Source organism: Hippopotamus amphibius, chromosome 5, assembly GCF_030028045.1.
Source record: "Hippopotamus amphibius kiboko isolate mHipAmp2 chromosome 5, mHipAmp2.hap2, whole genome shotgun sequence".
NCBI classification, from domain to species: Eukaryota; Metazoa; Chordata; class Mammalia; order Artiodactyla; family Hippopotamidae; genus Hippopotamus; species Hippopotamus amphibius.
The window spans coordinates 117,866,459-117,879,662 of NC_080190.1; the positions used below are offsets into that span (position 1 = coordinate 117,866,459).

The 13,204-nt window shown below is 36.0% G+C and overlaps 1 protein-coding gene across 12 annotated transcripts in view; it reads right to left on the bottom strand.

Annotated features, from left to right (window-relative positions):
- SGK3 (serum/glucocorticoid regulated kinase family member 3) overlaps positions 1-13,204 on the bottom strand; it is a 116,128-nt gene that overhangs the window by 32,005 nt on the left and 70,919 nt on the right. For 9 of the 12 annotated variants that reach the window (XR_009053664.1, XM_057734258.1, XM_057734259.1 and 6 more), the window contains 2 exons: positions 12,843-12,915; positions 8,160-8,253 (listed from right to left, as the gene is read on the bottom strand). Coding sequence is in view for 10 of the 12 variants with exons in the window: in XM_057734258.1 (XP_057590241.1) it covers positions 8,160-8,253; positions 12,843-12,915 (167 nt within the window). In the remaining 2 variants the exon portion in view is untranslated. Of the gene's footprint in view, positions 1-8,159; positions 8,254-12,842; positions 12,916-13,204 lie in introns of those variants that run through there. The other 3 variants (XM_057734263.1, XM_057734257.1, XM_057734264.1) reach the window with 2 other exon arrangements.

A 13,204-nucleotide genomic window follows, 5' to 3' on the forward strand; every position in this document is an offset into this window, starting at 1 on the left:
TGATTTTGCATTTCTACAGCTTTTCTTCCTTTTAACATGAAAATAAAAGTAACTACAGTAGCATTTACAGTAAGAAAGTCAAACAAAATCCATTAATAATCATTATAAAAGGAATAAGCAAATTAATTTAAAAAATAGGGAACCCAGGGCTCCCCTGGTGGCGCAGTGGTTAATAATTTGCCTGCCAATGAAGGGGACATGGGTTGGATCCCTGGGCCGGGAAGATCCCACATGCTGCAGAGAAACTAAGCCCATGTGCCACAACTACTGAGCCTGTACTCTAGAGCCCATGATCCACAGCTACTGAAGCCCAAGTGCCTAGAGCCCATGCTCCACAACAGGAGAAGCCACTGTAATGAGAAACCCGCATACTGTAATGAAGAGTAGCTCCCGCTCGCCACAAAAAGCTTGTGCACAGCAATGAAGACCCAACACAGTCAAAAACAAAATAAATAAAATTTTTTTAAAAATCTTAAAAAAAAAACCCCAGGGAATCCAATAAATGAATGGACAAAGGTATCAACAGTCAGTTCACAGAAGAGAAAACCCAAACAGTAAGGAAATTTATGAAGATACCTAACTTTACTAATAATCAGAAAAAAACACAAATTAAAACAGCAATGGGAAATCACTTTATGTCCACTAGCCAGCAAAACTGAGAAAGACACATGATACCAAAAGGTGGTGGGATATAGGGAAAGGAACACCCTCATGTATTGCTGGTGAGAAGGTAAAACAAGGCAACTTTTCTGAAAAGCAATTTGGCAATATCTGGTTAAACTGAGTATGCATTTTCCCTGGGGCCAGAAACTTCAGTTCTAAGAATAAACCACACACACAAAAATTACATACAGGTTTAGTGAAAGACATGTAACTAGGATAGTCATTGCATTATTCTCTATAGCTGTGAATCTGAAACAAAACAACCATCTACCACTAGGGAAATGAGTAAGCAAGCTATGGTAACTGCCTGCAGAGAATACCAGTCAGCGGTCAGAAACAAGGAACCACCTCACAGTTTCAATAAGCCATATCATTGGGCAAAAAAAAAAAAAAAAAAAGAAGAAGAAGAAGAAGAAAAACCAAGGAATCACCACAGCACAGCATCATTTATGTGTATATATTAAACACTCACGGACACAAAGCAACAGTTGATCAATAGATAACCAAAGACATATAGCAAACATGTTGAAGTGGGCATCAACAGTGGGAATGAAGAAATGGGTATGGAAAAAAAAGGGACTAAAATAAAAGAGGGGCCTTGCATGGACTAACAACAATGCTGAGGAATGATTACATCTCCACGTCTACGGCACCTCCTCCCAAATTGTTCTTTTTTTTTTCCTTTTTACAAAGTTGAGATGTGTTAATCCCCAAATCCTAATTTATCCTCTCCCCACCCCCTGCCCCGCCACTATCCCCTTTGGTAACCGTAAGTTTGTTTTCTATGTCTGTGAGTCTATTTTTGTTTTCCAAATAATTTCATTTGTATCATTTTTTTTAGATTCCACATATAAATGATATCATATGATATTTGTCTTTCTCAGTCTGACTTACTTCACTTAATATGATAATCTCTAGGTCCATTCATGTTGTTGCAAGTGGCATTATTTCATTCTTTTTTATAGATGAGTAATATTCTATTACATATACCACATCTTCTTTATCCAATCATCTGTCTATGGACATTTAGGTTGCTTCTATGTCTTGGCTATTGTAAATAGTGCTGCTATGAACATTGGGGTGCATATATCTTTTTGAATAGAGTTTTCTCCAGATATATGCCCAGGAGTGGGATTGCAAGATCATATGGTAATTTCATTTTCAGTTTTTTAAGGAACCTCCATACTGTTTGGGACTGACATATACACACCACTACATATAGATAATGACAAGGAGCTATATAGTAGCTATACAGTAGCTCCTTGTCATTATCTATTCTATATGTAGTGGTGTGTATATGTCAATCCCAAAAATACAGGAACTATATTCAATATCTTGTAATAACCTATAATGGGAAACAATTTGAAAAAGAATATACACATATATAAATGAATCACTTTGTTGTATACCTGAAATTAACATAACACTGTAAATTAAATATACTTCAATTTTAAAAACTGGCTAAAAAAAACTTGAGATATAATTGACATTTAACACTATATCAGTTCCAGGTATACAACATGTTTCTATACTTGTACATACTGCAAAATGATCACCACAGTAAGTCTAGTTAACATCCATCACCACACATAGTTACAAACTTTGTGTCTATGTGACAAGAATTTTTAATCTACTCTCTTAGCTACATTCAAATATGCAATACAATATTATTAACTACAGTCACCATGCGGCACATTACATCCCATGACTTATTTATTTCAGAGCTGAAAGTTTAACCTTTTGACCACCTTTACCCATTTCTCCCATCCCCCGCACCTCTGGCAACCACCAATCTGTTCTCTGTATCAATGACTATGAATTTGGGTTTAAGATTTCACATACAAGTGACTTCACCCAGTACCTGTCTTTCTCTGACTTATTTCACTTAGCACAATGCCCTCTATGTCCAACCATGTTGAAATTCAGGAAGATGAAAAATAATTTTTAAACAGGGGAGGGGCTGGTGAGAATGTAAAATGATACAGCAAGTGCAGAAAACAGGTGGTTCTTTGAAAAGCTGAACACACGGAACTCTCCTGCACTGTTGGTGGGAATGTAAGTTGGTACAGCCACTATGGAAAACAGTTTGGAGGTTCCTTAAAAAACTACAAATAGAACTACCATATGATCCAGTAATCCCACTCCTGGGCATATACCCAAAGAAAACCATAATCCCAAAAGAAACTTGTACCATCATGTTTATTGCAGCACTCTTTACAATAGCCAGGACATGGAAGCAACCGAAATGCCCATCAACAAACGAATGGATAAAGAAGATGTGGCATATATATACAATGGAATATTACTCAGCTATAAAAAGGGATGAGATGGAGCTATGTGTAATGAGGTGGACAGACCTACAGTCTGTCATACAGAGTGAAGTAAGTCAGAAAGAGAAAGACAAATATTGTATGCTAACTCACATATACGGAATCTAAAAATGGTACTGATGAACTCAGTGACAAGACAAGAACAAGGACGCAGATGCAGAAAATGGACTGGAGAACTCAAGGTTTGGGGGGGGGGCGGGGGGTGAAGGGGAAACTGAGACGAAGCGAGAGAGTAGCACAGACATATATATACTACCAACTGTAAAATAGATAGCCAGTGGGAAGTTGTTGTATAACAAAGGGAGTTCAACTCAAGGATGGAAGATGCCTTAGAGGACTGGGACGGGGAGGGTGGGGGGGACTCGAGGGAGGGTGGGGGGGGAGTCAAGGGAGGGAGGGAATACGGGGATATGTATATAAAAACAGATGATTGAACTTGGTGTACCCCCCAAAAAATAATAAATAAAATTAAAAAAAAAAAAGAAAAAAAAAAAGCTGAACACAGTTACTGTGTGACCCAGAATTCCACTCTTCAGTATATACTCAAAAGAAATAAAAACATACATTCACACAAAAACTCACACACACATGTTCAGAGCAGCATTATTCATAATAGTCAAAAAGTGGAAACAACCCAAATGTCCAACCAAATGATGAATGGACAAGCAAAATGTGGCATATTCATACAATGGGATATTATTCAACTATGAAAACAAATGAAGTACTGATACATGCTATGATATGCATGAACTTCAAAAACATTATGCTAAATGAATAAAGGAAGACAGCAAACTGTGTGATTCCATTTATATGAACTCTCCATAACAGGCAAATTCATAAAGACAGAAAGTAGATTAGTGGTCGCCAAGGGTTGGGAGAAAGGGGAAATTTGAAAATATGGTTTCTTTTTGGGTTGATGTTACTATTAGCTTAGACTTGGGGCAATAGAATAAGACAGTGATGATGGCTGTACTGCAACTATACTAAACCACTGAATTATACACTTCAAAAATAGATAAAATGGTGAATTTTATGTTATGTGAATTTTATTTCAAAAAAAATTTAAAGGTGGGAATCTTCATTCTTAACACATAGAGGTAACTAACTATTAACATTTAGGCCTACTACATTTGATTTTTTTCCTCTGCACAGTTAAGATCATGCTATATTTTAAATTTTTATTTTACTCTTTTTCACCTAAAAATTATTCAATACATGAAAAGAACTTCGCCATGTTGTTAAAAATTCTTGGTTAGCAATCACTTTTGATACTCAGTGGTTCTTTCACCTTAGGATATATATATACACACATATATGGCTTCCAACTTTTTACTGTACTACTTTCACTACTATAAATAACGTTGCAAGTGACAACCATCGCACGGAACACCAGAACTGCTTTTATGATTTTTGCTACAGATTTTGAAAAAGAAAAGTATTTGGTCTGAACTAGAAACCATTTTTAGGCTATAAGTAGTTTGTTAAGCTAACTTCCAGAGAGGGTGTACCAACTTCTACTCGCCTAACAATACATGAACACCCTGAAGACTCTCTCCAGCCTTGATTGAATGTTACAGTTTATATTAGCAACTCTCACAGTCTGATAAGTGAAAAACAGTATTTTATAGAGAAGGAACTCAATTATATTAGTAATTAGTGAAATGCAAATTAAACCAACCGTAAGATACCACTAACCACTCACCAGAATGGCTAAAATTGAAAAGACTAATGATAGTAAGTGTTGGTGAGGTGACACATGTGATCTGGTACACCAATGGTGGAAGCGGAAACTGGTATCACTTCAGAAAACTATTTAGCATTATCCACTATGATTAAACATATACAGACCCTACAACCAGAAGTTCTACTCAAAGATACATAAGAAATACTTGCACATGTGCAGCAAAAGATATGTTAATGCCAACATTACTCATTACAGCAAGAAAATAGAAATAACTCAAATGTCAATCAGCAGAATTGTGGTATACTCATGCAATGGGATCTTGTACAGCAATGGAAATGAACAAACTACTGTACTGCTATATGCAATAATACTGCTGACTCTCACATTGCTGAAAACAAGCCAGATATAGACTATGTAATATATGACTCCATTTATATAAAGTTCTGAAACAGGGCACATTAATTTATGCTGCTAAAAATCAGGAGAGTAACTACCTTGGGGAGGGAACAGAGATTGAGAAGAGGTGTGTAAGGGTTGGCACAGGTGCCAGTAACATTCTATTTCTTGGCCTGCGGGAGCGGGGGTGGGTGGGTTGACACGCAGATGTATTCATTTTCTCATAATTCATTACGCTGTGCAATCAGGATTTGCACTCTTTTCTAGACGTGTTATAGCGCAATAAAGCTAAAATAAGGTGTTTCTGCTCCACTTGCATTTCTTAAATAGTAAAAAAAATGTTCAGCCTCTCTGATAATTAAATCAGCCATTTGCATCTCCTCTTTTGTAAACTGTTAATGTGCTCTGTCTATTTTTTTCCTTTTTTTTGGTGCCTTAAGTGTGTATTATCTGCATGAGCTCTTTTATTAAATATATCTATCTATTGTCCTTTATCACGGGAAACTTCATATTTTTGGTTTTTAATTTCACTTGTAATTTTTGGAGGTCAAAAGTTTCTATTAATCAAATTTGTCATTGTTTTACTTCGTAATACATCATTCACTACCAGTATCTTAGAAAACCCTTTTCTACTCAAAAGTCAGAAAAATAATATTTTATTTGAGTTTTAAAATGACTTTAAATTCAATTTTAATAAAAGTTATCTTAAAAATAACCTTTTCTCTATAGAAGTAAAGCTATTTTTGAAGTGCATTTCCCACACATAAGAATGAACACATAACAGGTGGTCAAGATTCACTTGCTGATTGGCTTCTCTTCTTGCTCTCTTCCATCTGTAGTACTTTATAAACAGTTTGATGTTCAAATGAAGAGTGTGAAAATGAACAAAGTTCCATTAACAGATGAGATCCAGAAAATGTGAAATGTCACTTTTTATTAAAAAGAAAATGTCAGTTAAACATTAAGTTGGAAAAAAAAAAACCCAAAAAACCAACCAAACAAAAAAAACAAAAACAAAACAAACAAACAAATCCTCTTGACTATTTATCCTGGGGGTGCTGGAAAAATGTCCTCTACCTTAAATGGAATAGTGTAGTTACAAGGTGCATACGTGTGTGAAAACCTATTGGGTGGAACACTTAAAAACTGTGTATTTTATAGTATGATGTTAAAATAATCAAGTTGGTTTTAGTTGAATTTCAATACCAAATATAACATCTTTATAATACTACACTTCCAGATCTAAAATGAATACTCAGAATGTAACATATACTGTCAAAGGTTCTGAGTAACACTGTTCAAAATACCAGAAGAAATAATACACACCACCATCATTTATTCTATGCTTATTTCATGTGAGGCTCTGTCAAAGAAGGAGACAAATTCAAGCTCTCAATGTATGACTTTCAAACAAGCCAGTAATACGCCAATTCGAAGTAACCTCAAGTGCATATAACAAAAATTAAACATTAGAAGGGTAGATCTAAGCTGAAGATAACACAGAATTTGTCCTAGGGAAAAGGAATAATATTTAAAAAATAATTATACAAAGAGCCAAGTAATAAAAGGCTCTTTGCTGAAGAACACACCAGACGTACGAACCCTGAGTTCAAAGACCCTGCCCAATTTTGTGCTCCTCCACCATCTGCTGGAAGCTCTGAGTGGAAAGGTGGCTGCTTCTCTGTGCAGGGGCTTTAATCCCAGAGCTACAGCAGGTGCTGGACCTCCCCGCTACCCTTGTCCTATCTATGAGCATCAGGGGAAATGAAACCTAGAGAACCGGGTAGAAGACCTTGGTCAGAGGAAGTCCAGCTCCAGCATTTTACTAATTTAGTAAATTAAGTTAAAAAAGGAGGTCGGAGCACCTGCTCAGAAGACAGAAGTCCTCTATAAACTATAAAGAACTGTAAAATGGTAATCATTGTTCTGAGAACAATTGCTAAAAATATAGTCCCTCAGTGCTGTGATTCTGAAAAGACCGTTAAAAGGTGTCACGTCTGCATCACTGTCCACAGGCAAGCCTTTACATCTACCCAGACGGGTGAGCTGCAGAAAAGCTCCCCAGATATTCTCCTCTGTCCTCTTTATTCTTCTTAGAATGTGATACTTTATACATAGAAAACAATATAAGTAACACATATGTAAATTACAAATCACAATAAATATAATAAATACCCATGAACCAATGACCAGACTCAAAATGAAACACATCTCAAACCATGGATCTACCTATATGTTCCTGGGTATTTCTGATATGACCCACCCATCTGCCTTTGTTGGAGCTGCTGGCCTACCAGATGCACACAGGGTGGGAAAGCGCCTCCATATTACGTGGCTGTCTGGAAGGCTGTGCTGCGAAGGCCTGGAGGCCTTGTCTGAGATGAGAGAACGCTGACCCAGGCCACACAAGAAGTGGTAGCAAGTGTGCCCAGCCCTTGCCAACTCCTTCAGCTCCATCTCTTTTCCGTAAACCTACTCTGTGTTCCAGTCACCATGAAATGTTAATACCTGAGCATCCTGAACAACTGCAGGCTCTTTGTAGACTCTGTTACATGCACTGCTCCCTTTGCCCGGAATGCTCTCCCTAGCTTTTTTCTTGAAAGACTGCACATCCTTTAAGTTCCAGGAAGCCTTCCTTGACACCTGCCCACCCCAAGAGTTGGCCACGTTTTTCTCTGTTGTCTTCCAGTCTTTTATCATAAAGCTTTATTTGCTTTAATTGCTTGTTTCTACATCTGTTTCTCCCACTTACCTGGAAGCCTACGCCTCTGGAAGGTAAGGATAACACTCATTTCTCTTTTTATTCCCAATGCACACAGAGGTACATAAGAAATGCCTTCTCAACACATGAATAAATATAACACCAAATAATTAGCAAAATGTTTTAACTGTGCAAATTCCTTTTGAGTTTAATCTACAAAACAAATACAATAGAAAGAAAGAAAATAACTAGGGCCTTGAGTCGATGGAGAGAAAAGAAGATTAAGAACACCAGGGGAAAAATTCTTGAGGAAGATTTCACAAAAATATATGGCACAATAACATGGGTTTCAGTGCCTCCTTAGAACACAGTGAAAATTACTTACTGGTTGTAAAGCTCTGGATGCCTAACTAAGTTCTGAATGAATTCATTCAGTCCTGCTCTTCTCTGTTTAATAAAATCTGTTAAGAGAGACAATACTATTAGGATTATTTATATCAGACTGTAATTATCATCAATACAGTTATACAAGAACAGACAAGCACAAGATAGTGAATTTTGACTAAGAAGTTGTTTCTTGATATACAATAATGAATACTTACAAATATATATTTTTAAATCTATAAATATAATTATTACAAAATTAAAATAAAGCAGGTATAACAGTATTTCCCAAAAGAAAATTTTACAAAAAAATGCCTATTTTAGGTTCTAAACAGACTCACTACAAAACTTGGAGACACACTTTGTTTTGTCCAACTCCTCGCATACTACCAGGTAATGAATAAAAATTAACACTATGACACTGGTGGCTGAAAAATTATACTAACTTAAAAACAAAAAACAAACGAAACCAAGAAATACTGAAATCCTTGCAACTGGAAACGGTGATTAACTGGTTGAGTATTACCAAAACTGTGCTGCTAAAAATAGGTTTTTATTTTGTATAAATCTGTTTCTCTTCAATTAGCAGAAGTTAAAATTGAGAAATAAAAGTGGTTTCTATGTAAATCATTGAAGGCTAGTATCATCCCTTTAAAAAAAATTTTTTTAACTTTAGCCCTTAACACAGTGTCTTGGAAAGTACTTAACTGATGTTTGTGAATGAATAAAAAAAAATACCAAGCAAATGATCACACATTCTAGCATTCACAGTCTCCAAATTTCATGTGCCCCAACCCTTATTTAATTCAAATTGTTTTTGTTACTTTGTAATTTTATTTTTCAGTAGTAAAGATAATCTTGTTTTTTTAAAACAACCAAAAAAAATAATTTATATATTGATTCCAAGATCTTATCAGCAAAAGGTTTGATATTAAACAATTTAGAATATTAAAAGTATAGCTAATCCTGTGTGTACTCTACAGAAAGATCCTTAAATTCAAGTGAAATTTTAACTTTGAAATGTATTAGGCAGAAATAACCCTTAAATCTGCCTCAAGTATGTAAAACTTATCTTACAGAGGTTGGTAACCACCAAAATAAAGTGGGAAAAAAAAAAAGAAAGAAAATGACATTCATGGACTTAAAAGTTGCAGCATAAGAACTCAGAAAGATTCATGGAAAAACTCTACATGGCAGCTGTCAAACACAAGGTTAAGTTAAAAGGACAATTTCTTTCTTCATGTTCTAACTGTCCCATCTTTGGCCAGTGAAAGACCCATCAACTGGGCTCCTATGTCCTTCTGATAAAATCTCAGTATTCTTGTATAGCTTCTTTGCTTTCAGGCAAGATGTCCTAAGACCATCTTGTACACTTCTTGCCTAGCACCTGGAATTGCCATTTTCCCACGGAACTCTGGTTCCTTTAAGGAGGAAATGGTATTTAGAGATTACAACCTGGATGGCTAAGGGTGTCTGCTGCTACTTACATGTTATTGTTTTTAGGCATTTCCAGAGGAAAGAGCTGGGAAATACGTATTGTTTTAGAGAGAGAAGAGTCATGATTTCATTCTATATTCCCAAATCAAGTTTAAAATTACAGGATTTTTTACTTAAATTCTTTGATTTTATATTTGTATCTCTTTCCTCTTCTGCTTAAAATTTTGGTTCTCATGACATTAATATAGTTACAAAATAACTCTTATTACCAATAAGACTACCGAAGGCAGAATAAAATATCTTTGGGCACTTTTTTCTGCCATGAGGAATACAAAGCTGAATTCTATGCTTTAAAGTCATTTAAAATAATTATTCTCCATGTGTTTCACCACCAATCGAAATACAGTTAGAATTTCATCCCATGTTTATTTTCAATTGTTAGAGATTTCAATATTGTTGTATTTATCTGTGTTTTTAAATTGTTTAAAATATGCAAAGCTATGAACAAGATTCATCCAGGGAGGTCTAATATCCACCTCTGTTGTCTCCAGTTGGCCTCTCCCTCCTTCAAGTCATCACTTTTTAGTTTTTGGTTTATTCTTCCATTATTTCCTTTTGAATCCTCATATCCTTTCCTACACAAAAAGTATACACTGTCCACACCCACATTTGTTTCTTCCACTTAACCAGGTATTCTGGAGATCACGCCACAGGAATGCACAATGAGCTTTTTTGTTCCTTTTTACAGTTGTACTGTATTCCAATATTGGAAGGATATTTGTTTCCAGTTTTTGCTATTAAAAACAGTGTCACAATACAGTCTTGTACATATATTGTTTCCTATGCAGTTATATTTAGAATAGGTCCCTAGGAATGTGATTTCTTGGTCAAAGTGAAATGCATATATAGTTTTGCTAAATATTACCAAGCTTCACATGGTTTGTACCCCTTTGTATTCCCACCAGCAAAAGATGAGAATGTTTGTTTCCCCAAAGCCTAATTTAATGAGCATCCTACCAATCTTTAGTTTGTTGAGTATGACTTAGATTTGATCTCCCCAATGAAGGGTTTTCCAAAAATCTATGACAAATAGTCTATTTCACTGTTGCCAAGTCATATACAATATGCTCAGGATTGATTTCAAAATGTTCTTCAATAAAAATCCATTTTTAGTACCAAATAATTAATCCACCAAAACATAAATACCACAGGACATTGTCTGGTATTTTGCCTTTAACAATGAAGTAGCAATGTTGCAGGTCTTTATCTCTTTGCCTTCTTCCCTGGATAAAATGGTTCTGACTTTACAGTTTAACTAAGGGCTCCACAGAACTTTAACCCAAGTTCAAGTCTCATGTTAATCACTAACATGTAGTTTCAATCCTCTTAAATGTCTGTCACTTCAAAATAATTAATTTTCTCATTCACCCAGGCCTGACACTTCAGTTAGCTCTGATTCCCTTCTCTATATGTCTCCCTTACCTAAGCAATCACTAAGATTTCTTACAGGTTTTTCATTAAAAGAGTTCCTACATGTGGCTCACTTTTTTTTAGCCCCATTTCCCCCCGGTTGCAGCTCTCATCACCTAATTTGAGGACTATTGGAATATTACCTTAACCAGCCTTCCAGTCTCTATCTTGTCCTCCCTCTACTGTGCCTACTATACATTACACACTGTTGGTTTCACATCATGTCACCACCTCGCTCAAATATCTCTAAGGCCTTCATGTTGCCCTCCACGATGTTTTTCAACCTATGCTCCACAGACATATTTCACTGCTGCACCAACAAAGTAGCTCTGTTTTTATTTGTTCTACACATCAGATTTTTCTACATTAGATTTCACTGGGAAAAGAGTGTTCTGTAGCTAACAACAAAACAAGAAAACAAGAGTATAAAAGCCACTGGCCTACAGAATCAATCCATGGAATGTATAATCTGGCTTTGTTGTGCCGACTCAATCTTCTCTTTATTAATGCATTCATGTATTTAAGAAATATTTATTGAGAATATAATATTTACTAGGCACTATAAATAAATAAAAAAGATAAAGTTTCTACCTTCATAAAATCTACAGCCAGATAAGACAGACTGACAATAACAATAAAGTGTGCTAAATTCTCCCAAGAGAAAAAAAATTTACATAAAATAGGGGAAGTGAAAAAGAACAGGGGAAATGAGAACGCTCTCCAATCCTGAGGTTCAGAAAGTGTAAAAGAATAAAGAGGCTCCAGTTGAGAGGGTTACAGGGGATTCCGGCAGCCTGGGGGGGAAACTCAGGTTTAATTAAAGCAAGAATGTGAAAGAAATAAGAAGATAAAGGAGTTTGTTCACTGTGGACAGAACTGCACAGGGTACAGTGAAAAGGTCTGGGAGGAAAAGGAATGGTATAAAGTTAGGGGATGTAGAGAGGAAGCGAGATGAGCCATTTGAGAGCTCACAGCCTGAGCAGCAACCAAGAAAGCAGGCACGTAAGGAACCGCAGGTCTGATGGATTACAAGGTTACAAGCAAACTAGTAGAGGAGGTAGGGTGGTGGGGAGGGAGCAAGCTTGATAGCGTGTCAGGATCCACCTGTGGCATAAACAGATGACTTTACGCACAGAATTTCTGGTGGACAGAGACTTCTGTCTCTCTCTACAAGTAGCCATTTGTGTACTGGGTTGATTTCTTAGATTCTAGTTTAAAAAAAAACCAGTTTGAAGTCGAGGCTTTAGACGTACATACAGCCTCCAGATGCCTGCGATCCTCTGTGTCATTGGGCTGCCCAAGGGTGAACAACAGGACACTTTCTTGTTATCCCATTCAGAGGCCTGCAGGGTGCCGTGTACGGAGTAAACATTTAGTAAATGTTTCACAGTTAGAAAAGTACTGCACATTATCCTTAATGATCAGTAGATTTATCTGAAGCCAGATTGCTTAAATTTAACTTCCAAATCTGACTTTTACTAGCTGAATGTGACCCTGGGCAAATTATTTAACCTGTGCCTCAGTTTCCTTATCTATAAAATAGTGATGATAATAATACCCACCTCCAAGGGTTGTTGTTAGGATTGAATCAATTAAAATGTATAAAGTGTTTAAAACAACACCTGGTACATAGCAAGCACCTTCCTGAGGCATTATTTTCATAGACCATGAGATCCATTAGCTTTGTAAAGTTACACTACTACACACTGCAATGAATATAACTACTTCTTCAAACTTCAACCATCACTTATGGCTGGTCTATGAAGTTACTGCTTACCTGGATCAAAATTATCACCAAATATTCTCTTGGCAGGAATCTTCAGGGCCATAGCAGGAAATTGTTTCCTTAACTAGAATTGAAGAGAATAACATTATGTGAACTTAATTTTATAGGTCTTCTAGTTACACATGTACCAAAAGAAAATATAATCTGATTGTCAAAAAAATCCATCACAAGACATACTTTTAAGCATATCATGATCCAATGTACAGTATTACATTATACCAACAAAATACCATCAGGCTGACCAATCCTATTTCATTCCAATAAAACACTTAGTATCTCTGTGACCTGGGATAAGTTATTTAACATCTCTGTGCTTCAGTTTTCTTGTTGGAAAATGGGGATAATCTTAGCAT